The following is a 26,306-nucleotide window of genomic DNA, read 5'->3' on the forward strand; positions in this document are numbered from 1 at the left end:
CTCTCACAGGCTTCCTACACACTCTCCTCTCACTATTTTTAACACTCATCAAGATGCTTACCTCAGGGATCTCCCCAGGGCTCTTCCTCGCACTCTCAGTGCAGCAGCTTGCTGCTGTCTTCATCTCACTCATCGCTGTTACGGTATATCCCCTCTCTTAGCTTGCTTTCTGTCTCCTGAAAGATGGGCCTGGGCATGCTGATGGTCAGATCTTTGGATATGGCGTGTACAACCGTTTCCTTCACCCCCTCCACAACGTCCCTGGTCCTCTCCTGGCGTCCTTTACCCCGTTCGTCCAGCTCTACCACGGCATCCAAGGCGACAGACACGTTTGGTTACACGCCCTGCACGAGAAATACGGCTCCCACGTCCGCGTTGCGCCCAACTTTGTCTCTGTCAACACTGCCCAGGGCCTGCACGACATCTACGGCCACGGCAAACGGTTGAAGAAGGCCGACTTTTACAACGCTTTCCCTGCTATCAAGGGTGTGTACAACACGCACAACGCAATTGACAAAGCCGTCCATGGCCGCAAGCGTCGTGTCCTCAGCCAGGCTTTCTCTGACACCGCGCTCAAGGGCATGGAGGACGTCATGCTCCTGCACGTCCGGCAGCTGTGTGCCATTCTGGGAGGCGAGCGGCGGGCCAGCGAGGACCGTACAGGACGTACCATACGCAACATGGCCGATTGGTTCAGCTACCTCACCTACGACATCATGGGGGAGTTGTGTTTTGGCAAAAGCTTCGATATGCTCGTTGACAGTGCGAGGCGTCATATGGTTCATCTTGTCGACCGGGCGGCCTATCGTCACTACGTGGTAAGTAAAACCGGTTTTCCAAAAGCTTGGGTTCTTTTCTAATGTTAATGATAGTGTGGCCTGTGGATGCCTCTCGACAGATGGAACCTCGACCAGATCTTCATCAGAAAGCTGACGCGCCAGCGGTGGAGTTTCATCATGAAGTCGCGGGTTGAAGCCAACGAGCGCGCCAAAGAACGCACCAAGGCCGGCCACGAGGCCAAAAAGGACTTCTTCTACTATCTGCTGAATGCCACGGACCCGGAGACTGGAAAGGGTCTGGCCACCCAGGAGCTGTGGGGGGAGGCCAACGTGCTGATGATCGCGGGCAGCGACACCACCTCCAGCAGCCTGTCAGCCGCGATGTTCTACCTGGTACGGTCCCCCTGGGCGATGGCTAAACTGGCCCAGGAGGTCCGCGCGGCCTTCACCGACGTCGAGGAGATTGTCATGGGTCCCACGCTCAACGGGCTCAGCTACCTCAAGGCCTGCATCGACGAAGCCATGCGTCTTGCGCCCGCCGTTCCCGGTGCGATCCCCCGTGAAGTCATCGACGCGGCTGGAGCTGAAGTCGACGGTCTTCTCTTGCCGCAGGGCGCCAACTGCGGCGTGCCCGCCTTCTCCATCCACCGCCACCCAGACTACTACCGCGACCCGCTCAGTTATCTCCCCGAGCGCTGGATCGAGGGCGAGACGTACCAGTCACCCCGTGACGGCCTGCTCTGGACCACAACCAAGCATGAGGTCGAGATTGCCCGCCATGCCTTCTGTCCCTTTAGCATCGGCCCGCGCGGCTGCATCGGCAAGGGAATGGCCCTCATGGAGATGCGGCTCACCCTGGCGCGCCTGGCGTTCCTCTTCGACATTCGCCTCGTCCCAGATGGTATGGGCGAAGACGAAACCGGCCATTTTGCTCTCATTGATCACTTTGTTGTTTCAAAAACCGGGCCGAATGTTGTCGTCAACAAGGCAGTTTGATTGATCTTGCTTTATGAGATAATGAATTGGCATGGAATCTTGCTTTATCAGCTGTTCTAATCCTTTTTATGAGACAATGAATATCATTTTTACTCCATGGAATAATAAAATATTATCAAAATTGTAATTGTAATATTGGGACCTGTGATTGATTTACTACATAGCCTAGCGCCCCAATACACTGTCATATAATAAAAGACAAGGCCTGCCCTCTCAACCTCTTGTTCCCTCCCTCTCCCTGCCTTTAACTCCTCTATCTTATACTTATCGCCGCCCCCTTTCTTCTATTCTGGCCCTTACTGACTATTACGCCTTATCTTTCAGCCCAATGTACTGCCCCTTTCATTTTACTGGAGATGCCGCTCCATCTGACACCTAGCTCATTCTCACTCCTCCTGCTGGACTAGCAGTCGCACAGGGGCAGAACCACTGAGATGATCTAGCCTGTAGTGGCATCGCAAGACATCGGGTCAATACTGCTACTCCTTCCCTAAGGGAATGACTGTGCTCCATACTACGAAGTGGCTGCCCCGGGAACTTTAGAGTTCCAGGATCAGTAACTATAGCTCCCAAGAGGGTTGGTTCATGTTTGTAGAGACAGACTTTGGTACTCCCAGGAAGCTAACCTGCGATCCTGAGTGGTGGCATGTTTATATTAATAAGAATGGCTTTCAAGCCCCAATTGTCACGTAGAATTGGTAGATGTTGTTCTCCACCTTCGACAACGCATTCGTACTCCCGACAATCTTGACTTTTTCACCATCCTCCCTAGTCACCTCGCACGCATACTGGAGCTCACGGTCAGAAGGCCAGTTGTTGTCATCGTCATAGAAGTCTTTGATGGATGGCTGATATCCCGGCTTTACTGTCAGGCGATTGGCCGTCCAAAACTTGCATAAATAGGCCATTGCAAACCCTGTTCACCACTGGTGAGCCTCGAAACATATGAATCATCGACAAGGGAGGGAGGACGGGAACAAAGAGAGAGAAAGAGAGAGTATACTGACCTGCTTTCCCGTCGGTCTGCACGGCTCGAAGAGCAACTCCGATACCATCCATAAGTGTAAAGCCTGCGGGATGAGTTTTTAGCAACGCTCCAATCCCCAGGAAAGGGGTTGATCTCACTGTTCTGGAAGCAATATATTATATTGTTGATGTTCTTCCACTTGCCGACTTTCGTGCCCCATGGGGTCTGTACCTCGGCTGTAGGGGATTCGATCAGTCAGAGGGGTTGTCTCGAATCATAAGAGGACAAAGGCAACAACTTACATCTGCCAGCTTGCATGGTTTTAACGCTCCATGTGTCTCCGCCAGCAATGATCCCATTATCATGCGACCAATCGTCGATCTTCCAATCCTTCTTGTCGAAATTCAGCACATGAACCTGCACAAAGTAGTCCTTGTTGACCAGCGGCAACAGGAGTTCAAGAGAAACCTCGATAATAACCGTGGCAATGGACGCTCCCAAGAAGGAGGTCAGTTTGGGCCATTTCGCCGCAAAGGTCAGGATCTTCTCGACCGCAGTCCCCTTGGGCAGGGACTTCAACCAGATCTTATCCACGTTGCCGCGCGCAGTCCGATACGCAGCTCTGGCCGTCGCCATCTCGATCTCGGACGCCCCCCTTTTTCTCTAGATCCCTGACGGCTGTGAGGGCAGCTTCTCGCGCCACGCCCGCCTCCAGCATCTGGCGCGCCTCGGACTTCATGATCGCGGCGAACATGCGGGATCCGATAATGGCGCCGACGCCGGCCACAAACCCGGCGATCGCCAGGTGCGGGATCGCCTTCTCCCATCGCGTCCACGACAACAGCGCCTGTCCACTGTTCTTGGACATGTAGCCGACCTCCATGGTCGTGTTCATGCGGACATCCTCGTTGGGAGTGTTGGCGGAAACCGACGCCTCGTCGGGGGTGGCTCCCCCTTCCTGTTTTACATGGATCCAGAACACGCCGCTTTCGTTGGAACAGAGGTGGATCTCGCGCCCATGCTCGTCCGTGATGCAGTTGAAGGCAGCCTCGCCAAACTGGTCAATCGTGGTTTGGATGGCGTGCATGTCGGTTTCGAACTTCTTGTCCATCTCTGCTAGTTTGGCGTGGTCATGGTTGCGGATGGCCGTCTCGCGCTCTTCCGACAGGAGAGTGACCTTGGAGGTCGTCGGCTCATCCTTGGTTTGAATATCTGGCGAGGAGCAACGGAGAAGGCTTAGCATGGAGTTTTCGTAGTGGGATTTGTATTGATTATGGGGTTGTGTAGGAAGGTAGGTAAAGGTGTGTTAGTATTAGTACTTACCGGCCTTGTCATAGGCATCGATAGCAGCCTTCATCAAGTCATCCATTTTCAACAGAGAGTAGGGTCTTGCGACAAAACAAAAAGCATAAGTATATAGTGCGGAAACGAGAATTTCACTTGGAGGGTTTGGCTTGCCCTTTATTTTTTGATATTTTTGCGAGTTTGTGATTCCAAGAGAGGGAAATCTTCCAATCCATAATGCTGTATTTATAGGCAAAAAATCCCCCAGGTTCTATCTACTAGTAGTAGTGAAAAATCAGGATGGAGAACTCTCCTGGTGTGTAAGTGATCATTGGACACAGCCCCATCAATTCTAGGTAGGAATATAGGTCTAGTGCCCACATCTTCAGCTGAACAGGGGTTCATCTTCTCATGGTGGCTGCCAGAGTCTACATCTTGGGGTTTTGGAGCCGATTGGACATGCACGAACGACATTGAGACTGTGGCGGCCTGCATCTTTGCATCAGCCTCGCCTATTCTCCGCGCATTCATGACTTGGTGGCCAGTTTAGATTCCTCTTTATAGTGATTACTATCAGCATTCTTGTCTTAAAATTTAGAGGGAGCCATCTAAGACTAAAGGCTCAAGTTTCTTCATAAAGGATAGGTTAGTCTAGTATTAGTGGTCATGATCTTGGGCTTAGGGTACAGAAGCAGGCGCCATAAGGGGAATTCAAAGACAAAAGGCTAAGGTTTAGATTTTATAACAGAAGACTTAGGAATCAAGTGTGTTGAGGCCAGCGAAGGCAGCGGAGGTGAGATAAGGTTGTTGAAAGGCCTCTAGGGGAGAGGGCAGGCAAAGCACGGTGCTAATTAGGTATAGAATAGGGGGAGTATAGGGCAGCAGGCGGTTAAGCGGCGGCTTGCTATCCAAAGTTATAGGTGGAAAGGCAGCCATTTCTGGCGCCAGAGGCTATCATTTTCGGCGTCGTTTTCATAGGTCCCTATATTCTAGTTGTAATTGTCTGTAAGTATAGTATCTATAGTAACAGACATCACACACTATCCAGTATGTCATTCAGTGTATACTGTTAAACACATCAGTTACCACCCTCACTGTTGTATTGACAATAATATCAATCTCCTCCTGAGTAACAATGTACGGGGGTGCAAGGATCACATGGTCACCACGAACACCCTCGACCGTGCCTGTTCCCGCGTAGAGGGAGATGCTGTACTCTGGTTTCAGAGCTGTGTCTTGGATGAGAGATGCGATGCCGAGTTTTGCATCGAACGGTTCCTTGGTGGATTTATCCTTGACGAATTCAATCTATCCAATTAGCGTTTCGTTCGATTCAATTGAATATTAGCTTGTGTGTAACGTACCCCCCAGAACAACCCTTTTCCTCGGATATCACCCACGTGAGGATGACTCGCAAGCTTGGCCCGGAGTTGAGCTTCAAGATACTCGCCCATCCGACGCACGTTCTCCAGGAGGTTCTCGTCACGGATGGTTTTCTGCACGGCCAGCGCGGCGGCACAGCTCACCGGATGGCCCTGGTATGTCTGCCCGTGTCGAAATACACCGGTGCCTGCGTCAAGAACCTTGACGACTCGCTCGTTGATCAAAACGGCTGCAATGGGCGCGTACCCGCCTCCAAGACCCTTGCCGATGGTCTGGATGTCCGGCACGACGTCTTCTTGCTCCCATGCATGCAGCGTGCCGCACCGGCCCATCCCACTCATCACTTCGTCGAGGATGAACAGCGCGCCGTACCGTTCACACACAGCCTTCATGGCGCGGAAGTAGCCGGGGACGGCGGGGACGCACCCGAGAGCCTACAATCGGATTAGAAAAAGGAAAAACAAGAAAGATTGACGCCTTTAGGTGTTTGGGATAACGTACCGCTCCCACGACAGGCTCAGCAATGAAAGCACACACTGTGTCCGGTCCCACGAGTTGAAACTCCGCGTCCAGCTCGGCTGCCAGACGAGCCACGTAGTCCGCGTCCGATTCACCGTCTTTCTTGCCCCGGTAGGCAAAACACGCAGACACATGCGATGTCTTTTTGGTCAATAATGGCCTGAAAGCTTCGCGGCGAAGAATGTGGCCACCTGCGGCCAACGCTCCGAGCGTGACGCCATGAAAGGAGGGAGTCCGGCCGATGAACCGGGTTCGCTGGGGTTGAGGGGTGGGCAGCTCCAGGAAGTATTGTCGAGAAAGCTTTAGCGCAGCTTCGATAGCCTCAGAGCCTGCCGAAAGTATTAGAAACCGTCATCTTCACTTCACAGACAGTGCCAGCAACAGGATGACGCACCGGAACTGATAACAAACACTTTTGTCATTTTTCCTCCCGTGGAATCGACAAGGAAACGAGCAAGATCCTCGGACGCCTGCGTGCCAAAAAACGCCGTGTGGCAATAGGATAGCTGGTTGATTTGCGCAATCATCGCCTGCTGGACATTCTTGTTGCCATGGCCCAAACAGCAAACCGCTGCGCCGCCGGTAGAATCGAGGAATTTCTGGCCATCTTCGAGGAAGATATAACACCCTTGACCCCCCACGGCGGTCTTGGGGATGGCATGAGTGCTCCGGTGGAGGAGGGCAGCTATCATGTCAGTCAGTATCGCGGAGTCCGTGTGAGCCTGCAGTGATAAACGCTTCCTACGTACCTTGTTGCGACATTTTTTTTTCAGCGAAGTCCTACCAATAACTTTTCACGTAGACACCCCGCATTTAAATACCCGAGCTATACTTTTATTGTTGTGATCTTGAGGGCTGGCTGACGTGTAGCTTTTTGTCTCTTATCAATAGCCTCGGTGGAGGAGATAGTACGCGGGGCTTTTAAGAGGTCAGTTGCCGTGAACAGTAGGCATCAGCGACTTTCAACTGAGTCATAGATTAGAAGGAGAGAGGCCTGGATTTCAAGGTGAGATGAAAGTCCAATAATGAAGGCCATTGTTGCTGATTGACCGGGGTGTTCTCGGTCTTGTCTTCTCCGATGTACACCTCGCAGGCAACAGCCCACGATATGTTAGCGATGATAGTACTTATTTAATTAGTTCCTTATTCGAGGTCATGCTATTCCTGAGACAGCAAGTATCACGTCGATAAGGAATAACTAATAGATGAGTCATGTCGAGCTGTTCCAGTTCGAGTGGCACAGTTGAATAGGCACAGAATAGATAGCATTCTTAGTGTCGAATGACGGCAGATCAAGAAGAGAACTCCTGTGAGTACACCCAATGTTTTCAAAACAGCTTATCTCGACAGTATCAGCACCTTGACAATTGAATCATTACTGAACGTAGAGTAGGAGTGGAAGTAGCAGTAAATAGAATGAATACTCCTTTTTAAGAGGACGCTCACCGCTCGCTGTTTTCTGCCAACCGAAACACTGGCCAAAATCCCACGCCGTCTTGTGTGTTGCGCTGGCCTCACGACAGACAGCAAGCTCACTCTGGGGAATCCCGTCGACTGTGGTTCTGCATTGATTACGAGAACTCCTGGCTCACGGCTCGAGATAAAAGTCAACATCATGTCTCACGCCCGCGTCGAAGAGGTGTCCGATTCGGACCCCGAGGAAGTCTTCCCCTCGGAAACCCTCCCCTCCAATTTCGCCCAGGACGCGATCCTCAGACCGGCTGCTGTGCCACCGATGGCCGCACCGCCGTCAATGCCCATGCAGCCGCCGCCGGAGCCCCGTCGCGAGATCCCGAAACACTTCCAGTGTCTGTACCCGGTGTACTTCGACAAGACCCGCTCGCGCGCAGAAGGGCGCAAGGTGGGCGCCGAGCTGGCCGTGGAGAACCCGCTCGCCAGGGAGATTGTCGACGCAGTGCAGACGTTAGGGCTCAGCGTCGGGTTCGAGCCGGAGAAGCTGCACCCCAAGGACTGGGCTAACCCCGGCCGGGTGCGGGTGCAATTGAGAGATGAGGATGGGAAGCTGGTGAACCCCAAGATCAAGAACAGTGAGAGTCCTTAGTTGAAACCCCCATTTGTTGTGCTTTGACACACTCCCTCTACCTCTGAGCAATGCTGATCTAGATAGAACACCATCTGTATATCCTCGTGGCGCAGTACCTGAAAGCCCACCCCACCACCGAAGAATCGCCGTACCGTCTCCGGATTCGCGGCCTGCCGACCCCCGAGAAACTCCCTGGGGCTCCTCCCGCTCCGCGCGGGTGGAAGATTGGCAAGATCTTGCCCATCCATTCGCCTGCGTACAGCGGCGGCGGCGTCAGCGACAACCCGTTCAAAGAGGCCATGGCCGAGATGCAGAATATGCAAGGCATGCCGGGCTTCCCTGGGATGCCGGGGATGCCTGGAATGCCTGGTATGCCCGGTATGCCGGGGCTAGGAGATGCGGCAGCGAGCGGCGGCAAGGAAAAGAAGAAAGACAAGAAGAAGGCGAAAGCCTAGGGTTTAGCTCTCGTGAGATTGTTTCTCGTCCAAACTGTTTATATTGTATGGCTTGATGTATCTTTTTTTGTTTTTTTTTCTCTTCTTGCATTGCACGGCGTGGGCGTTGGTCTGGCTCAAGAAAGATTTACATCATATACAAAATGAAAGACAAGGACTAGTTTACTGCTACGCTCTCGATTCCTACTTATAGATCATGTAATCATTTCAATCACCCGAAAACTGTCTCCAGATGACAATCTAGCATGACATCGATCCACGAGACATCCTCACCATCATCTAATCGCGACCAGACCTCACGCACTAACTGGAGGGCATTCGCGATTGGCTTCTGCGGCAAGTTGCGCTCGAAACAGGAGAGTCGGTCCAGGACGAAGGAGCGAGCACGCGTGATCTCGACCGACGGCGCGGCGACGGCATCATGAAAACCACCCTTGTCCTCTCCATGCGGCGTATGCCCAGACGGTGGTGACTGTGATTGAGATTGTGCTGGTTGAGGCGTGTAGCGCAGCTCAGAAGAGGCCATCACCATCACCAGTGGCTGCGTGCAGCGAGTGCCAGACGTCGGGGGAATGGAGCGTAGACTGTCTAGCGCTTGAGTAGCCAGAGAGGACAGCCAGTCGTCCAGCGTGGGGGATTGAACATCTTCGAACGCAGCCAGGCGTCTCTGGGCGAGGTCCGGGAAGGTCCGGTAGAGCTGGAGCAGGCCCGCGGTCCGGTACGCCTCGGAAATCCGAATGAAGTGCCAGTTCGGGCTGTGGGCGTCTAACGTGTCCTCGACGGTGTCGACGGTGGGGATCTCCAGGGTGAGCAGCTCTGCTTCCAAATTGTAGGCATGGCAGACGTCGGCGAGAGCCTGTTCAAGCTCGTGTTGCCGGTTGAAGCGCTGGCTGCGCAGCATCAGCCGTTGGCGGCGCGTTAGTACCAAGACCTGTGTCACCAGTCGCTGTGCCGGCCCTGCAGCTCCAGTGAAAGGGTGAGGCAATTGCCGAGGGCTGCCATCTGTAGGTTGCGACGGGGGAAAGGATGCCGGAAAGGCTTTATATCCTGAATTGATGGGGGACTCCTCTTCCGGTGCAAGTTCCTTGTCTTCAACCACGGCAGCTATCATCTCCCAGTACACAAGTCCCTCTCGGCAAAAGGCGTATATGGCTTCATCACCGGGGGTTTGTCTCGGTAGTGCCGACGCTCGTTTGATCAAGGCCCTTGCCGTTTCCAAATACACAAGGCCCAGGTCACCCGCCGCATGCCATGCGCTGCTTAAACCTAGCATGAAACATGCCATGGTCAAAGCGCTGGCGAAACCGTGGTTCTTCTGTGAACGTTCAATTTGCCCAATACCATAGCGGAGAGCCCGAGTCGCCTCGCCCCTAGCTTGAACCGCTACCGATGTAGAGCCTGGTAGCCGAGTCTCACGAGTCTCGAGGTAACTGGCTGCCATGCTCCGCATTGCGTGATAGATAACAGGTGAGTACTGCCAGGATTCGTCAATATACCTCCGAAAAGGGTTGGAGGCAGAGTCGAAGGCCGAGAACACTGGACAAATGCGACTGAACCAGTATTCGAGCAAGAAAGTAGGTCCATGGATAGGCTGAGCAGTACGAGGGATAACCGGGAGGTCTATCGGGGTCTTGAGATTCCAATCTTGTACAGGGATCACCCGCAATTCTGGTGAACCTAGAGATGACGCTGAAGAAAAAGAGGAGGAGGAAGAAGAGATTGACGACGTTGAGGATGGCAGAGATGGTGATATTTCCCAGGATTGCATGGCCGCAAGCGAACCTAAACTTTCCAGCGATTTCGTGGCAGGTGACTCTTCTACACTCGAAGCATCTGTAACCAAGTCAATGGGCGATGGCAGAGAGAAATCCGTTTCTCTGGGATTAACCCTCTCGCTTTGCTGCAGTTGCACCCCTTCCTGCCACAGCAAACCGCTTTCCAGATCATCGGTGGGATCCTGCTTCCGCGAAGCAGAAGGGCTATGTCGCTCATGCTTGGAAGAGAAGCGCACATTGAGGCCATATCCTGGGCATTCCTTGCCTTTGCTGACGCATCGTAAGCAAGAAGGTTTGGCTTCATCGCATTTGATCTAATATCCGCTCCCCACCAATCCAATGTCAGCTTCTAATATCATAAAAGAGGTTTGGACTCCACCGTACATGTCTTGTTTTACATCGACGACAGCCGCCACGCGACTTTTTCACCCTTCTCCTGTTGGTGATTATCGGAGAAGGGTCCTGGGCGGGACGTGCATCTTGTGGAGAGCGCTGCATCGCCAACAGACTGCCGGAGTGCTAACAAGGCCCATATTCAAGCTGCGTATTCAAGCTTTCGATAGGGACCCTCAGCAGTCTCCATCGGAGTGGTCCAGTTGGTTGTGAGGAGGGAAGTTCAGGAGAGCCTCAAACCTGGGGTCAAGTTCAGACGGGCTGACGGGGTGCTTGCCCAAAGCGGACGCAGGGACCTTATCTCCAGTACGTCATTTACTGGGTGTGGCTTTTGCGTTTCATTGGAGGGGAGGGGCAGGCTAACCTAATACAGCAGGAAAACCCGCCGGCCAGAAGAGCAGTCATTGGCCAGTGATATGGGGTATCAAATATGATTGGTCCAAAATGTCAAGCTAATCCGAAAAGGTGAGCATAGATTAATTGAAGTTTTATACTGAGAGAGGCTGTACAGAAGACTGTAAAGGTATATAGTATATGGTATGGATATATCAAATTTAGATCTGGCCATATTGAAAGATCAGAAATGGCTTGGTTGCAGGTAACAAGGCTTGTATCTCTTATTTATTCGAGCTATACTATCTATGTAGTATTGCGATAAAGTCTTTAATATACACAGTGAAGAAGATTCTAGAGATCAATTGAGAAAGATCTATTCCAAGAGAATCGAAGAGCACCCTTTGAATGGGTGGTATTCTTCTTCGCCAGTCCATTGAGCTTCATAGAGCGATTCGTCCATCTGGGAAGCATCCATGCCGACAATGATATCCCTGACATCCAAGATTAGTGGGGTCCTCCAGCGAAAATATTTCCATAGGACTGAATTTCAACTTACTCATCACTAGCCAGGACTTCGAGTCCTGGAATGCAGTCAATCAGGGCAAACAGTATGTAGCTACCACAGAAACTCCATGTGAAGCCAATCAGTGCCTCGACAAGCTGAATCCCTAGCTGGCGCCAGTTGCCGTCGAAGAAGACGCCTCCACGTATCTCCGTCACGCCATCGTACGCAGCCACCTCGCGGCGGGCAAACAGCCCTGTAGCCAGGGTCCCGACAAATCCACCGATACAGTGTGTCGCAAAGCTATCCCCATTGTCCACCCAGCGGTACCGGGCAGCCAATTTGGTGAACTTGATGCGCAGCGCCTGCCGGCAAATCAACGCTCCCGCGATGCCAAAGAAGAACGAGGTCGTCATGTCGATGAACCCGGCGCTGGGTGTGATTAGAACAAGGCCCGAAATGGCACCCATGAACGTGCTGTCAAGACTAAATTTGCCGGTCTCGTGATATGTGAGGAGCGCCCAGGTGAGGGCACCGGATGCGGCACACAGGTTCGTCACGCAGGCGGCCATCACCGATTTGAAATTCAGCGCCAATGTCGTCCCGGCGTCAAAGGCCAGCCATGAGTTCCAAATGATGACCAAAGCAAGCAGCTGGCACATGCTGTTGTGTGGGCGGTGCAACTTGAGATGTTGCGGCGTGCGGACAGAGGACCGTTTCGAGCGGAATAGCGGATACGACAGGTAGATGCTCAGCGCTGTGGCCGTAGCACTGCTGCATATATGCACAGGTGTGCCCCCGGCAAAGTCCAGAACCCCCAGGTTGGCCAAGAAACCGTCCGACGACCAAACCATGTGCGCCAAGGGGCAATAAATAAAGGTACTCCAGAGCTAGTAGAAAGGTTTCTCATCAGCAGCTGTCTGTAAAGTGTGGGATGTGGGGAGTCAGGCTTTACGTACAAAGATAAACGGAATCAGGGGCAGCAGCCGGCCCCGTTCACAAGCACCTCCAATGGAAATGGCGCAGACTGTGGCACAGAAGATCAATTGAAACTCGGAGAACAGAATCTCTGGGATTGTTCCCATGGGTTCGGCCAGCACACCGGCATGGAACGCCTTAGACAACCCGCCGATAACGCCGTTTCCATCCTCACCGTAGGCCAGCGTGTAGCCTATTATCCACCATTGAACGGTACAGACGGCGATAGCGAGCAAACCCGGGTAGAAACTCGCCAGGCCACTTCGTCGTGTCGAGTATCCTGAGTATCCCAGGCCAACAGCGGGCACAATCGGCCAGCAGAAGACACAGCAGACGAGGATAAAAACGGTGTCTGTTTTGGAGCAGGCCTCCCAGGCTGCAAGCACGTCGGTAGGATTCATCCTGGAGACTCAACAATCTTCTAGATGGGGGTCTCTCGCATTCTGATAATTGTAAAAGCAAGAATAAGGAAAGGAGAAGGAAGGCCGTCATGAGGGGAGAAGGTAGACAGAAGTTATTCTGTTCGCAACTGATAAGAGTGGATCTGCAGGAAGTGTTGTGGTATTTCCCAGATAGGACAGTGAACCCGCAGCGTTGCAGGCACGGCGTATTGGAATATGATAAGTATTTAAGGTGTGATAATTAACTATTAGTTGAAGAGATATTGGATCTTGTGTAACTCCATATAGAGTACTACTAATTTGGAAGCTGCTTGATTATTTTTATAGGGTTGTGCCTATGGTATGGATTCGATAGTAAAACCCTCTACTTCCTTACACTTTTTGTCTATTCTTGAAGCATTAGGCTCAGAGTAATACTGTTTTCTATTGATTTATTCCAGAAATAACGATATAGAGCTAGTTATCTATCTACATACCAGTTAATACCTGCTAGGTAGACTTCGTTGCAGACAAAATGATTCGCCTGGACTCTATCTCCGTCAAATATATTGATAATCCTGTCGAAAGAAATCAATTCTATCCGAAATCAAGCCTGTAATCTTCGATCAATGCTGAAACCCTCATGTATTCGGATATAGACGGTTATACTCGAGCTGTGATGATGCCTGCTAATTAAGGCCGCAAGGCACCAACCAGCAGCCAGGTCAGGTGACGGCAGCTCTCCTTTCTTCAACAATTCCATCCGTGTCAGTTCGAGGCGTTGGACTCGGTGATAGTAACGGACAGTCTCGAGCATTGACTAATCGGCCAGTCCTACCGGACAGTTACACCACTCTATTATTCCTATTGACTCCCTATCTGCCCCCGATTGTCGATCTGTCTGAGCTGTCTTGGCGCCAATTCCCTATGAACCCCCGCTGCTCCGTCGATCGGACGCCCCCGCCGCTCCATCAGAGGCGATGATGCCGAGCCCACCGAATGGCCGGCCTGGTCTGGAGCTCCCAGGACAGGCTTCGCAGGCGCTGTTCCAGTTCCACGTCTCGCAGGCAGATGTTTCCATGTCAACGGTGAGGGCGACGACAGGTAAAGGCCCGCTGGCGCCCGGCCGCCAAATCACCCGCAATCGCGCCAGCTATAGCTGCCACACCTGTCGACGGCGGAAGGTCAAATGTGACAAGGTCTGCAAGGCGGTTTTTTCCCCTCTGTTGATGGTGGGGAAATGTCCTTCCGTACTAATGTTTGTAAATATATTTCGCAGATCCATCCTGTTTGTGGGAATTGCAGGAGAAATAATACCGAATGCGTGTACGATACCGCGCAGCGCAAAGGTTCTTCTCGCCTGCAGCATGAGGAGTCGAGCGATGGCCACGTGACAAAGCGACGGAGGGAGGAATCCCCTCAGCCAGACAATCCTGACGGCGTCGAAGAGGTCCAGATGGTATACGGGCAAGTAAAGCAGGAGCCAAAGAGCGCTGGAGCGAACGCGATCGAGGCGCGGCTGGACAAGCTCTCCTCGATGATCGAACGGTTCAGCAAAGCGAATCCTACATTAGACCCCGCCGAAATGAAGACACTCAGACGGAAAGCATTGGGGGCTGCGAGTCAAGGTCAGGCAATGGAGAAATCTTCGTCGGCGTCGCGAGGGACGAGCCCTCACCGCAACGCTGATTCAAGCGGCGATGAGTTCCCCATTCCCTCTGGGCATGCCACGGACCCGGTGGACCCCATGGGAAGCTTGAATCTCGGGCATCTCAGCCTCGACGAACGGGGGAGATCGAGGTAACTGTCTATCTACGGGGGTCGGGGGAGTCTATCCTATCTAATGCTGGGGATATAGATACGTCGGAACCACTTATTGGGCGTATATATCGCACGAAGTAGGCTGTATCTCGGAAGAGAAGAAATCCGAGACTTGCTGACTGCCTCTACAGATCAATGAGCTGAATCAAATGCTCAAGGAACAAAACCGATCATATGATAATCTTGGCTCCGATGAGAGCGCCTCCGATGGGCCTGCGATTGCAAGCACTGGCATCGGGCCACAAACATCACGGTGGAAAGGTTTGCCGAATGCTCGGACGCCACCTGCCAGGCAGGAATCCTTCTCGCAAGGAGAGATCTTCCAGCGATCCATTCTTTTCCCGTCTGCCGGCTCTCCATCCGTCCAAACCAAAATAGTGGATCCGGAGATGCTGGCTCACCTTCCGACAAAGCGACAGAGTCATATCTTGTATAAGGGATTTATGTCAGGAATCCATGCCGTCAGTCCAGTTATCCACCCTCCGACAATACTAAAACTCTATAACGCGTTCTGGGAGTGGTATGACAACAGCAGCTACTCTGGGGAGCCATGTCCCGACCCAACATTCATTCCGCTGCTTTATGCGATCTGGTATTGCGGTTCGGTCACCATCTCAATAAGATCAATCAAAGCCGACTTCAATGTCTCGTCGCGACATGCCCTCTCGCATCCGTATCATGATGAGACAACCCGATGGCTGAGCAAGACGTGCTTTCTTCGAAGCCCCTCCTTGCACGGATTGGCCGCCTACGTGCTGGTCCAAACGGTCTTGTCCAAAGAGGAAGAGCCACTTACCAGCAGCCTCTTTGTAAGCCTGGGCATGAGAGTAGCCCAATCCATGGGCCTGCATCGAGACCCCGCAAAATTTGGGATCGCATCAGCTGAGGCAGAGTATCGCCGCAGGCTCTGGTGGCATATCATGTACATGGACTGTATCATCGCAATGGCAAGCGGCCTGCCGCCAATCATCCCCGAAGACACATACTGGGACGTTCGACAAACGAACGAGATCAAGGATACCCTTCTAGGAACAGCCCAGGCGGAAAAGTATGAGCGGCTGGTGGCTACTGGCATGCGGCCACCAGATAACCCAGACGATCCGACACTCTGTGGAGGCCGTTCCATGGTCAATGTATACTACTTGTGGGCCAAGGGCAAATACATTATGACCCGTATGTTGGTTTCCTTTCCTTGCCGTAAATCCGATTTCTTAAACGAAGAGAATAACTTTAGGTACCACTGCTGACAATACGCAGGTGCAGTTCGCCGTATCCTCCGGATCCAAGTTGGCACCCGAGAGGTTACACGTAAGGATTTGGAAGAGCTCAAGTCCATTCTTGTCGACCTGCAAGTCAAGATGAGCGCAGTCATTGATAGGATCCCGCTCGTGGAACCATCCATTGCGTCTCCTATATCCCAATCGATTCCGTCATCATCGCCTCCCTCCAATCAGCCTGGGTTGCCTGGAGAGGGATCCCCAGGCTGTATGGAACAGTATCATTCACACGTTCTTGTTGCCTTTCATAAATGGGCCAAGATAGTCCTATCCATGTTCATAGACAAGGTAAAGAAGACTAGCCCCTAATGAATGGCTTACTTTTCCAAGCCGGATTGTACTGACTCGGGATCCAGTCATTTTGTGTCGCCTATCAACCCTTCCTGAAGAATGCCAAAAGCCGGATATGGTCCGTAGCCAGACAGAGGTTCGTCATTGATTGCTTTGGTTTAATTGATATGAGAAGCAACACATTCCTGATGACAGATCAGTGCTTTGCGTCACTGCTATGGCTTCATGGAGAAATTCATCTCTGTTGCGACAGAGTCTATTTTCCAGCCGTTTCACTGGAGCTGGCCTGGTAACCACCAGCCCATGCATGCAACAATGTGAGTACTTTTTTTAACCCTTGAAATTTCTGGAACAACGTTGAACGATTCTTGTAGGATTCTGCTCATAGATCTCTATGAACGCCCGTATAGCTCTGAGGCACCACGGTCCCGCGCCTTCATCGATAAGATCTTCTCGATGATAGGACCTGACGGAGGTGTGGTGGGTGGCGCGGAAGATGGCATCCCTACTCAGCGGCCGCTTAAAGACGGTGGCCGCGAAGCATGGGATATGCTGCAACGCCTTCGCTACAAGGCCTGGCAGAAAGCAGGGCTGGATCCAACCCAGCTCTGGACGGAGCAAGCCCAAGTCCAAGCCAGAACTGCCAGCCATCCATCTATCCCCGGATCTCCCTTTCCTAGTACGAGCAGCACTCAGCCACCCTCCCGCCTACCACTCATGATGAACCGACAACCATCCGACTCTAACAAGACCTTCTTTGACATCACCTGTGCGGCGCACCCATCGCCCAAGCCAGATCAACACTACCAACTCCCTCCTGTTCCTCCTTCTCTCTCAGCAGCAGGACTAAACAATCCGTCTCGACCGGCATACACCCTTCTACCACCCATATCTACAACTCGACCTATGGACCCCGTCCTGACTACACCCTTTACATCCCCGTCTCCAGCCCCGGGCGACACGCTACCGGCGCCAAACAATTTCTCCACAACAGCGCCTTCTTCATCCATGCATGCTTCGGTAATGGGATCTTCCTCATCGCCCAGCCACGACAGATCTGCCCCAACCCCACCGTCGATGATCGATCCCAACTTCGCCTTCGATTGGGACCAATGGGACGCGGTGTTCGGGCATTATCTGCCTGTTGCGGATGATCTGATGGATCTTGATCCGATGGCGGGGTTTGAGTTTCCAGATCTGAAGAAGCCAGCTTGACGATTTCCTTAACGTTATAACATACATAGAGATATAGATTTGTATCCTTGGATTCTGGATTCGATACATTAAAAATCTACCATTACTGCAACAGTCTATTTCAATAGCCAGATGGCAGAAAAGTCACAGGATAGAAAAGGTTTAAGACACAGATATATTCGTGAGGCGTGAATCAGTTAAGAGGAACAATATAGATGCAACTACGAGGGACGCTCGCGCAATGCAGGTCCGCATCGACATTTCTCCTTTCTCCCGTGGGGGTTCATTTCATTATGGGGGACTTTGCTGCTCCTCTCTCTTCATTTCTCTCTTGGTTGTTTTTATTTTTTTTTAGACCTTGTTCTCCTTCAGGCCGTGCTTCCAGAGAGTAGCGAAGGGAGTAACGCCGTCCTCGCGGAAGTCAATGAGGACGTGCCTAGTTTGAAGTTAGTATGGAATAAAGAAGTGCGAAAAGGAGGCTGGACGAACATGGCATCACCGTCCATGGACTGGCCCATGAGGATATCGTAGTTGTCGTAGTTGGCAAGGATCTTCTTGACAGCAGCACCGGCACCGGCCTTGAACTGATCGACGGCCTCCTTGTTGCCGGATTCCTGGAGCTTGGCGAGGAGCTTCTTGGCGTAGACTAGATGGGTCAGTTTCATTGATCTATTTTTTCTTGACCCTCTGGTCGTTGATTGGCGACTTGGTCACTCACCCTTAAGGTGAGACTTGAAGGCTTCCTTGGAAGGCTTCAGGCCCTCCTCGGTCTTGAGCCAGACGAGACGGAACTGGTCCTCGATATCGTGGACCATGACCTCACTGCCATCACCATCCTCGTCGCCACCATCCTCAGCGGAGGGGTTGGCACCCTCGAGCTCGAAATCCTCGTTGGTCTTCTTGAGGTACTTGCGGCAGTCAGTCTGGTAGAACATGCCATCCTCGGTCGTCTGGATCTTGAAGGTATCGGAGAGAAGCTCGTCTCCGGAGAGAATGTCCTACAAAATTACCACCCATTGTCAGCACATTTTCATCACATTGGCCTATGGGAAAAGAGAGAATGAAATGCAAAGACGCTCCAGGTACCGGAGTGGGGCATTGCAGCAGACACAGGACACACATACCTCGAAGATAATCATTTTGGCGGTGGTGAAGGAGTTAAAACGGTAAAAGCAGACTAGAGAAGAGAGCAGGAGGGAGTACAGAGGAGAGGGAGAAAAGAGAGTGTTTTTTTGCCCGCCAGAGAGGGGAAATTTGAAGTTTTAGTGGCGGCTGCCCAGCTGGTGGTGGGGGGAGGGGGGGCAAAAGGGCGCTAGCCTGCTTTGGGTGAAGACTTTTCCTTGACAAGCAGAAGATTCTTGAGAAAGACAGATAGATGCCAGATTACAATTCTGCTGTAGAACACTTACGCGAAACACCGTGGTACTTCAATCGAGTCATTATGCTCAGTATAAATTCGATCTGCCTGGATTTCTACTGCCTCGTATCGTATCCTGGATGTGGTACGAAGTACGCGACTTCAGGAGTCTCAGTCCCTCCTGACAACTAAACGGGTCTAGCCTCGCCTTACCTAACTCGTTTATGCCTCAGGCATCAAGGCAGCAAATCGCGATAGGCAGGGATCGCAATGACACTAATTTCTAGCCATGGAGGACTCACCACCTGCTGAGGATCGCACCACTTGTGCGTTGTTCGATTGCAAAGAGGTCATACTACTGCGACATACCAGAAAACCCTATCGTCGTATTCATCAACTTCCAGGTTTCCTGCGGAGAATCGGGTCTCCTCGTGGTGCCACCGCCCTGGAGATCGCCTGCACTTTTGGTGGCCCGCCTGGGATCCATCGCTTTTCCCCTGCCGAGATCTTTTTCTTGATAATCTCACCTCCCTCCCTATCTTCTTCGCCACCCGCCCTGGGGACATCGGTTTCAGCTGAGAACTTGTGGAATCTGATTCTTTTTTGATTTCCTTGTCATATCTTGTCTTCTTGTGGTTGTTACTGGCGCTTGAACGCCCCTTCGACCTCTCTCTCTCGGTGCTTTCCTGTGTCCGCGTCCCCTGATCTACTCGTCGCGGAAACAACAAGCCCATATCGCCCAGCGGACATTGGGGGGTTTTCTGTCAAATATTGCAGGTTGACTCCCGCTTCCCGGTTCCAATTGTTCACGGTCTTCCTCGTTTTCATACGATATTACCATTACCACCTTCCAACCGCGCGCTTCCGAAACCGTCTCCTGTCTTGCACGCGCCTCTTATCGTTACAACGGGGAGGAGTAGGTTTAAGAGCTACCCTCGCCAACTCATGCTCTCCGGGCAGTTCAACCCTTTCCTATCGGCTTGATATCTCCCAGCGATCTGCGATAATTTCATCCATCATGGCGTCCAACTCTTCCCTCCCTCTCGATCTGCCTCCGCTTCCGGCGTATACCCTGACCCTCCGCCCACCGCTTTTCGCGCCGATTCCAGACTATATCGTCGCGCTGATGCTGCCCATTATTGCGTACTGGGCTCTGTCAATGGTCTATCATTATATGGACGTTTACGACTGCTTTCCTCAGTACCGCCTTCACACACCCGCTGAGGTCCTGAAAAGGAATCATGTCACGCGCTGGGAGGTCGTTCGCGACGTCATTCTGCAGCAGGTCATCCAGACTATTTTCGGCGTCGCGGCGGCGCACTTCGATCCCCCGGAGTATATTGGCAAGGAAGAGTATGATATCGCTGTCTGGGCTCGCCGCCTTCGCATCGCCCAGAGTTACCTTCCCCGAGTCCTAGCGGTGGTCGGCGTCGACGCCCCGGGGTTGGCCAAGAAGCTCTCGGCAAATGGTTTCACCATGCTGGCTGGGGCTTTGGCCGGTGGGTACTACCCAGACAGCACACAGACCCTGATTCTGGAGAATGGTACGGAGGTTCTGGCCCCTGCCTTTGCTGGATGGGAGTTGTCGACGGCCAGTTTCATCTTCTGGTTTTTGATTCCTGCGCTCCAGTTCCTCTGGGGTGTCTCTGTGGTCGATACATGGCAATACTTCTTACACCGCGCCATGCACATGAACCGCTGGCTATATGGTGAGTTTCGTACTTCTTTATGCTCCTTGATCGCTCGCCGAGTCTTAGTACTGACCCACAACTCAGTTCATTTCCACTCTCGTCACCACCGGCTCTACGTTCCCTACGCTTTCGGTGCTCTTTACAACCATCCGGTTGAGGGCTTCCTTCTCGACACTGCCGGTACGGGATTCGCCTTCTTTACCTCGGGCATGTCGCACCGCCAGGGCATGTGGTTCTTTACATTCTCTACGATCAAGACCGTCGATGACCACTGCGGATACGCGTTCCCCTGGGATCCCTTGCAGAAGATTACCTCGAACAATGCTGCCTACCACGATATCCACCACCAGAGCTGGGGCATCAAAACCAACTTTTCCCAGCCGTTCTTCATCATCTGGGACCGCCTTCTCGGCACTCGCTGGAAGGGCGATGTCAAGCTCCGTTACGAACGGGGCAGAGAATCTGCTCAGCGCCAGGTGGATATGGATGAGGCTGCTGCGGCGGCGGCCGCTGCCTCCGCCGGCGAAGACTTGCCCGAAGAGCGGGCAGACCCTGTCGCCTCTGGCCGTGCCACCAAGCGGGCGACCTTTTCCTCTCCGCCATTGGAAAGCCTGAAGGGCGTTAGTCACGGGGTGACAAGCAGTGTTCTACGCGGGTAAATTACCTGCCTGTCGAGCGTTTATATAACATCGACATAAAGTCTCTTTTACGAACTTGGCACGGCCTCGTTTCCTTTTTCTTTGACCCGAACGGCGGTCGAAGAGCCTCATACAGAGCTCCTAACCCTAATTGCACGTTGGCTCTTGTTTATCTCTATTCACTTGTATTAATAATGAAGGGGCTGGTTTATCTTAGCCCAGTACAATAATGTCCTACTCATTTTTATTTATCCTTCCCCCCCTTTGTTTTTCCACCTCCCCCCCTTGAACATATATGCTTTTATTACTTTAATTGATGACTGGCAAAATTTTCATTTTGGCTCGCGGCTTGGGCACTTTCAGCTTCGTTAATTATTTTATCACAATCAACTCTATGATTTCAAAATAAAGTGTACTCTTTCTGAATCAACGTGTTTAATAAACATGCAGCCAAGGCCACATACATGGCCTTGTGCAATCGAAAAGCCAAACAACAACCGCTCCTGATAGAGACAAAAGGAAAAGGAAAAAAAAATATACCGACACTTAATCAAAGAGCCGTCTACTCATCTTTTGCGGAAGTCTCATAGTCAGAACAGTCCCAGCTACAGTCAGACGCCCAGCCATCCTCACATCTGGCCCTAAGGACCGCCTCAAACTCGTGTGCGCTACGCTCGCTGAAGTCTATAGGCAGTGGCCATGACTCTTCTTGCTTCTTCCTCAAGTGCAGCGGTGCCGGAATGAGGTCCTGATTCTCTTCTGGGATTGCAGCTAGCCAGTTCGGCCTCTTCTGCGGGACATTGAATGCAGAGGTGTTAGAAGTGGCTGAAGAGACAGGTTTACCTTGATATTTACCTTGAGCGTCACTGCTCTCCTGCTCGCTCACTCCCATGCTTGCGTAGAGTTTGGCGATTTCGTCGATGTCAAAGATATCCTCGTCGCCTGTCAACACTAGCGTTGTCTCATCTTGATCAACGACACTCTTTGATCTATCGTTTCTTTCCTGGTGGTACTTCTCCTCTTCATGCCGGAATGCAGGGTGAGTGCTTGTGAGTGGCCATTCTGGACCGGTTGTAGACGAAGAGACGCCCTCGGGATAGTAGTACTCTGGAATGAAACCCCGGCGGCGCCCTGTCGACTTGTGCAATCTATTCACCACCTTCCGCACTCGCTTCATCTCCACCGCGCGTTTGCTGCTTTCGTGGAGAAGCTCCATGCACAGCTGTCTGTGCTGGTTGATGGCGGCTTCGATAAAGGGCAGTAACCGGGGTGCGCGATGGTTGTGCCTGGTGCGCGTCCGACTCAGCATGGTGACCCTCAACTGGCGTAGGAAGATACGGTCCGACACGATCCGGGAAAGCATGCAGGCCTCGCACTTGTTAGCCTGCCACTTCCACGTCCCGACGGGCATGCCGCGCTCTGGCGACGGTTTGATCCACATCCCGCGCACGCGTTCGAGGTCCCGAACAGCAACCCTGACGTCGTACTCGGTGTCCAGCACCTCCGGGTACTCGTTGAACACGGCTAGATGGACCGTGACTTCCCTGACGACCAGGTCGAAGATGTGTGCGATCACCAGCGGGTTGATGGGTCGGTGGGCGGGACACAGCGTCGCGACCCGGTAATTCAGCCGTGCAAACAGACGCAGAACGCGTGATAATCTCATGCTCAGCGGAAGCTGGACTATCAGCTCCTTGATATTCTGCTCCAGGTAGGCACGGGTATCCGACGGGGTCGCGCAGCTGCTATCGGGGGGACAGGCGATGGTCAAGTCTACACGAAGGATCTGGGTCAGCAGAGCGAGTTCTGAGCGGGTGAGCTCTGATAGGGAGGTGGCAGGCCTGGAATACCTCTGTTTGCCCTCGTGGGCGTGTCTGGCGGTGGTTGGAGACGACAGCGACGTCGTCAGGTTCGACGTCGGTGTGCTGTTCCACCATGTTTTCGTCTGTTCAGGCATAGCATTCAAGGTGGTCCCACGCAGCGCATGGGATGAAGAATACAGAATTCTCTGTTCTGGGCACTAGGTATTGATTGAAAAAAAGAGTTCAGTAGGATTATTTTCTACTGCAGAGGAGACGGGGAGTCCTATATATACGTAGTGCTTTAGGATTCTCTTGGGGGTCATTCAAAGACATTGTTGCTGCCCATCTCAGCCTGTCTTTGTTCTTTCTCTCGGTCTCTTTCAACTTTGTATTCCATTCTCGCTTTGGATCAAAGACTGTCCCTAAGAAATCCATCCCCTCTTTGTTTTCTTTCTTTCTTTCCCCTCTGATCATTTTGCGTTCAAATAGCATTGTCTGTACAACAGCATGTGATACTGTTGCAACCACAAGATGTCCGAGCCATCTGGCAACGTCTTGTGCTTCTCTATTCTATTTCTTGACATTGGAAGAATCTTCCTTATTACAATACTAAGACGATTTCTGTCCTCCTCTTTCCTACTTATTCTGGTCCATCTGAGTCGATCTTTCCCTCAAGGCCACCGCCGAGTAACCGTCGTCAAAGACCGACTCTCAAGTTCCCCTGCCATAAGTTACCTTACCTATTCACAGTCCTAGTCTTTCTTTGCTCTTTCATATCACATTCGCTTTACTAAAATCTTCTTATCTATACCTAGTGTAATATCCGATTTATCGCCATGGAGGTTCAGCACTTTCCATCGCAGCGTGGAAAGACGCGAAACGCCCCGTTGCCTTATACTGTATCTCCGATCCAACTGCTGCGAAGCGATATATTCCTCTTTTTCAGAAGCCTGTGGGCTTTTCCTGGCGCCTTTCTTCCTCTCTTCCCATGGCGTTCAGGTCGCCTGGATGAGCTTTACCCGTCGGCGAGGAACCTATGGGGCATTCTCATGCATGGCCTTCTTTTCGTCTATCAAACTCTGTTTCTGGTGTCGCTCCCTATCTTGGTCTGTTCGATCCCAGCAACATGGTTCTCTCTTTGCATCGCCCTGGGGATCTTTTTAAACTACAAAGTCTGTAAAATGGCGTTGAACGGGGATCAGAGAGTGCTCGTCTCGAGGGAGCCAGTGGACGAGTCTCCTGGGCATGAACGAGAGCACTGGTTCTTTCTGAATGGGATTGCTGTGGGGTAGGTATTTATCAACAATTGTTCATTACTCTCTAGTGATGTCTGACCTTTATAGGAATCATTGGTTGCAGAGTAATATCGACCAGATAGGACGAACTTTCGGCAGGAGGGTCACGGGCATACATAACCGGACGTAAGACATCTTATGGCATTTCTTGTTGAGAGATATTGACCGACTCCAACAGGGTTGGTGTCATCTTCGATGTGATTGAATGTTTGATCCAGCGCGACTTCTGTTACGCTACGCAGGATATCCGGGATGCGTATAAGCTGGTCAAAGAGGCCCTATTGGACGAGCGATACGACAAGGTGGTCCTAATTCTGCACAGCCAAGGTGGTATCGAAGGAGGCCTAGTCGTCGACTGGCTACTGGACGAGATGCCGCACAATCTTCTGCGCAAGCTTGAGGTGTACACGTTTGGCAGCGCGGCGAACCACTTCAACAATCCACACCAAAGTGTGGCAGCGCTTCGCCATGCGGACCGTGACGACAGCAGCCAGGCTATCCGCCATATCGAGCATTATGCCAACGCAGAAGACTTTGTGAGCGTCTGGGGGGTGTTAAACTTTGCCACGATCCCGAATAGGTACATGGGCAGTATCTTTGTGCGGCAGGGGTCAGGCCACCAGTTCAATCAGCATTACCTGGACAACATGTTTACTCTGGGGGAAGATGGACGTGTCAAGGAGGATAACGAGTTTATGGACGCAGAGATGCACACAATCATGGATGGGAGAAATAGTGTCGGTAGACACAAGGTGAAGGATTTGAGCCGGCTCTGGCAGTATCGGAATGGAGGCTCTCCTGATGAGCTCACTAATTAATAGATAGGATAGATGAGGAAGGAGTAGCTCGCATACTATGAAACAGGTCTAGATGTGATGTATTCTTGCCATTATCTCCCTGTACACCCACAGGATCTCCTGAACGACCACCTCTGGCCTGAGGAGATTGATATTATGCCCGCAATCCGGTAATCGGACGAGTCTGGACCTATTCGACAGGGCCAACTGCTTCTCTTTGAATTTCCAATCGACCCTCCCCCACTCATCAAGCATGTCTCGCACTTTCTCCCGTTGAGAGTGCGTCCCGTTTCCAGCCTGCAGGCCAGCCTCGTAGACTTTGCGATAGTCTCCCGCCGCATCACAAACGACCAGACTCAGCGGTTTATCTCCCAGTGGAGTGCTTTCGAGTTGCCGCTTTGCCCGGATAGATTCCAGGAGTGATCCCCACTGAAACGGAGAGACTTCCGTCTTCGCTCGGTTTAAGTCAATTGCGCGCGCTCTCCACTCCTCGCTTGACAACTTGCATTTCTCCCGTAGGCCCGTCACGGTGGCGAAGCGCAGACCCCCTTCCCCGCCGAGAAGAGTGTTCATAAGGATATTCACTGATTCGGGGTCTGGCGTGTATAATTCCGTGGCCGGGTCGAGGAGAACCATCCCCGCGACGGAATCGGGGTGTAGATCGAGGTACTCTCGTGCGATGAAGGCGCCGTAGCTGTGCGCCACGAGGAGGACTTGGGGAGGGAAGAAGGGCGGAGAGTTTGAGGAAGAAGTTTGGTCTAGACTGCAGAGTAGAGTGTGGAGATCTTGTGCTGCCTTCACGGCGGGCGAAATTGTGGTTTCATCCTTGCTGCTTTCAGGAGACTTTCCTAGTCCGGCTCGGTCGTAGAGCAAATGAGGGAGAGAAAGTAAACGACTGACGGCTGGGTAGGAAGAGGACGACTCTGAGGCACCCGAGATGAAGACGATCAGGGGGGACGAGGGGGGAGGGAGGGCAGATAGGGTGTAGGAGAGCATGGCTCTTTCAGTGGAAGGTTGCAGGGAGATAGGTTTGGTGGTTGAGGTGATACCATTATACCCCTCTTTATAGTCATGTGATATGGCTATTACTTAGCTTGGCTTTTGGATAATGGCTGAATGGCTGACTGATTAGTAGAAATATATATATTAATTAGGTAGTAAGGTAGTATTGGTTGGAAGATTATTATATGATGAAGAGTCTGGCGCAGTTATACTGGAAATCAAGGGTATAAGAGTAGATCAGTCACTGTACAGTAATTAATAGTTTATGCTCTGTCTTGTGAATACCAGCTTTGACTCGGTATTAAGTAATATTTGATCGTGTAACTACTTGAGTATCTATTAAGAGGTTA

The 26,306-nt window shown here is 52.0% G+C and overlaps 14 protein-coding genes across 14 annotated transcripts; 6 read left to right on the forward strand and 8 right to left on the reverse strand.

Annotated features, from left to right (window-relative positions):
* The first annotated feature begins 11 nt into the window (after positions 1 to 11).
* Positions 12 to 1,876, forward strand: ASPZODRAFT_133663 (hypothetical protein). The gene is made up of 3 exons (XM_022723326.1): positions 12 to 143; positions 210 to 818; positions 873 to 1,876. The coding sequence occupies exons 1-3, from the start codon at positions 54 to 56 to the stop codon at positions 1,773 to 1,775; spliced, it is 1,602 nt and encodes a 533-aa protein (XP_022580310.1). The 5' UTR covers positions 12 to 53; the 3' UTR covers positions 1,776 to 1,876.
* A 525-nt stretch (positions 1,877 to 2,401) lies between these two features.
* Positions 2,402 to 3,500, reverse strand: ASPZODRAFT_528492 (hypothetical protein). Its single transcript, XM_022728449.1, has 4 exons — positions 3,045 to 3,500; positions 2,901 to 2,978; positions 2,783 to 2,845; positions 2,402 to 2,691 (listed from the first exon to the last, which is right to left on the reverse strand). The coding sequence occupies exons 1-4, from the start codon at positions 3,376 to 3,378 to the stop codon at positions 2,447 to 2,449; spliced, it is 720 nt and encodes a 239-aa protein (XP_022580311.1). The 5' UTR covers positions 3,379 to 3,500; the 3' UTR covers positions 2,402 to 2,446.
* On the forward strand, positions 3,501 to 4,064 carry ASPZODRAFT_528491 (hypothetical protein). The gene has a single exon (XM_022728448.1). The coding sequence runs from the start codon at positions 3,624 to 3,626 to the stop codon at positions 3,948 to 3,950; it is 327 nt and encodes a 108-aa protein (XP_022580312.1). The 5' UTR covers positions 3,501 to 3,623; the 3' UTR covers positions 3,951 to 4,064.
* A 1,018-nt stretch (positions 4,065 to 5,082) lies between these two features.
* ASPZODRAFT_2109043 (hypothetical protein) lies at positions 5,083 to 7,158 on the reverse strand (the record flags this gene model as incomplete). Its single annotated transcript, XM_022727721.1, has 5 exons — positions 6,678 to 7,158; positions 6,323 to 6,613; positions 5,911 to 6,257; positions 5,391 to 5,843; positions 5,083 to 5,334 (listed from the first exon to the last, which is right to left on the reverse strand). The coding sequence occupies exons 1-5, from the start codon at positions 6,688 to 6,690 to the stop codon at positions 5,083 to 5,085; spliced, it is 1,356 nt and encodes a 451-aa protein (XP_022580313.1). The 5' UTR covers positions 6,691 to 7,158.
* Positions 7,159 to 7,192: 34 nt separating this feature from the next.
* On the forward strand, positions 7,193 to 8,496 carry ASPZODRAFT_133665 (hypothetical protein). Its single transcript, XM_022723327.1, has 3 exons — positions 7,193 to 7,237; positions 7,322 to 7,976; positions 8,057 to 8,496. The coding sequence occupies exons 2-3, from the start codon at positions 7,544 to 7,546 to the stop codon at positions 8,425 to 8,427; spliced, it is 804 nt and encodes a 267-aa protein (XP_022580314.1). The 5' UTR covers positions 7,193 to 7,237; positions 7,322 to 7,543; the 3' UTR covers positions 8,428 to 8,496.
* Positions 8,497 to 8,638: 142 nt separating this feature from the next.
* Positions 8,639 to 10,700, reverse strand: ASPZODRAFT_68872 (hypothetical protein; the record flags this gene model as incomplete). Its single annotated transcript, XM_022729546.1, has 2 exons — positions 8,639 to 10,516; positions 10,587 to 10,700. The coding sequence occupies 2 exons, from the start codon at positions 10,698 to 10,700 to the stop codon at positions 8,639 to 8,641; spliced, it is 1,992 nt and encodes a 663-aa protein (XP_022580315.1).
* A 604-nt stretch (positions 10,701 to 11,304) lies between these two features.
* ASPZODRAFT_68663 (hypothetical protein) lies at positions 11,305 to 12,812 on the reverse strand (the record flags this gene model as incomplete). Its single annotated transcript, XM_022729526.1, has 3 exons — positions 11,305 to 11,422; positions 11,488 to 12,323; positions 12,393 to 12,812. The coding sequence occupies 3 exons, from the start codon at positions 12,810 to 12,812 to the stop codon at positions 11,305 to 11,307; spliced, it is 1,374 nt and encodes a 457-aa protein (XP_022580316.1).
* Positions 12,813 to 13,771: 959 nt separating this feature from the next.
* Positions 13,772 to 17,395, forward strand: ASPZODRAFT_69040 (hypothetical protein; the record flags this gene model as incomplete). The annotated part of the gene is made up of 8 exons (XM_022729559.1): positions 13,772 to 13,990; positions 14,071 to 14,591; positions 14,650 to 14,689; positions 14,744 to 15,785; positions 15,870 to 16,177; positions 16,246 to 16,316; positions 16,381 to 16,497; positions 16,555 to 17,395. The coding sequence occupies 8 exons, from the start codon at positions 13,772 to 13,774 to the stop codon at positions 17,393 to 17,395; spliced, it is 3,159 nt and encodes a 1,052-aa protein (XP_022580317.1).
* A 330-nt stretch (positions 17,396 to 17,725) lies between these two features.
* Positions 17,726 to 18,814, reverse strand: ASPZODRAFT_143686 (hypothetical protein; the record flags this gene model as incomplete). The annotated part of the gene is made up of 5 exons (XM_022724935.1): positions 17,726 to 17,810; positions 17,864 to 18,020; positions 18,093 to 18,372; positions 18,499 to 18,551; positions 18,784 to 18,814. The coding sequence occupies 5 exons, from the start codon at positions 18,812 to 18,814 to the stop codon at positions 17,726 to 17,728; spliced, it is 606 nt and encodes a 201-aa protein (XP_022580318.1).
* Positions 18,801 to 19,607, reverse strand: ASPZODRAFT_528931 (hypothetical protein). The gene is made up of 2 exons (XM_022728450.1): positions 18,945 to 19,607; positions 18,801 to 18,891 (listed from the first exon to the last, which is right to left on the reverse strand). The coding sequence occupies exon 1, from the start codon at positions 19,463 to 19,465 to the stop codon at positions 19,082 to 19,084; it is 384 nt and encodes a 127-aa protein (XP_022580319.1). The 5' UTR covers positions 19,466 to 19,607; the 3' UTR covers positions 18,801 to 18,891; positions 18,945 to 19,081.
* Positions 19,608 to 19,749: 142 nt separating this feature from the next.
* ASPZODRAFT_68428 (hypothetical protein) lies at positions 19,750 to 21,081 on the forward strand (the record flags this gene model as incomplete). Its single annotated transcript, XM_022729506.1, has 2 exons — positions 19,750 to 20,440; positions 20,507 to 21,081. 2 exons carry the CDS (start codon positions 19,750 to 19,752, stop codon positions 21,079 to 21,081), a joined length of 1,266 nt encoding a protein of 421 aa, XP_022580320.1.
* Positions 21,082 to 21,622: 541 nt separating this feature from the next.
* On the reverse strand, positions 21,623 to 23,017 carry ASPZODRAFT_143688 (hypothetical protein; the record flags this gene model as incomplete). Its single annotated transcript, XM_022724936.1, has 1 exon — positions 21,623 to 23,017. One exon carries the CDS (start codon positions 23,015 to 23,017, stop codon positions 21,623 to 21,625), a length of 1,395 nt encoding a protein of 464 aa, XP_022580321.1.
* Positions 23,018 to 23,488: 471 nt separating this feature from the next.
* Positions 23,489 to 25,125, forward strand: ASPZODRAFT_98731 (hypothetical protein). Its single transcript, XM_022730583.1, has 3 exons — positions 23,489 to 24,150; positions 24,206 to 24,283; positions 24,336 to 25,125. Exons 1-3 carry the CDS (start codon positions 23,699 to 23,701, stop codon positions 24,973 to 24,975), a joined length of 1,170 nt encoding a protein of 389 aa, XP_022580322.1. The 5' UTR covers positions 23,489 to 23,698; the 3' UTR covers positions 24,976 to 25,125.
* ASPZODRAFT_133675 (hypothetical protein) lies at positions 24,676 to 25,959 on the reverse strand. The gene is made up of 2 exons (XM_022723329.1): positions 25,012 to 25,959; positions 24,676 to 24,955 (listed from the first exon to the last, which is right to left on the reverse strand). Exon 1 carries the CDS (start codon positions 25,948 to 25,950, stop codon positions 25,024 to 25,026), a length of 927 nt encoding a protein of 308 aa, XP_022580323.1. The 5' UTR covers positions 25,951 to 25,959; the 3' UTR covers positions 24,676 to 24,955; positions 25,012 to 25,023.
* Positions 25,960 to 26,306: the final 347 nt, after the last annotated feature.

The sequence above is a fragment of the Penicilliopsis zonata genome (genome assembly GCF_001890105.1).
Source record: "Penicilliopsis zonata CBS 506.65 unplaced genomic scaffold ASPZOscaffold_10, whole genome shotgun sequence".
NCBI lineage: Eukaryota > Fungi > Ascomycota > Eurotiomycetes > Eurotiales > Aspergillaceae > Penicilliopsis > Penicilliopsis zonata.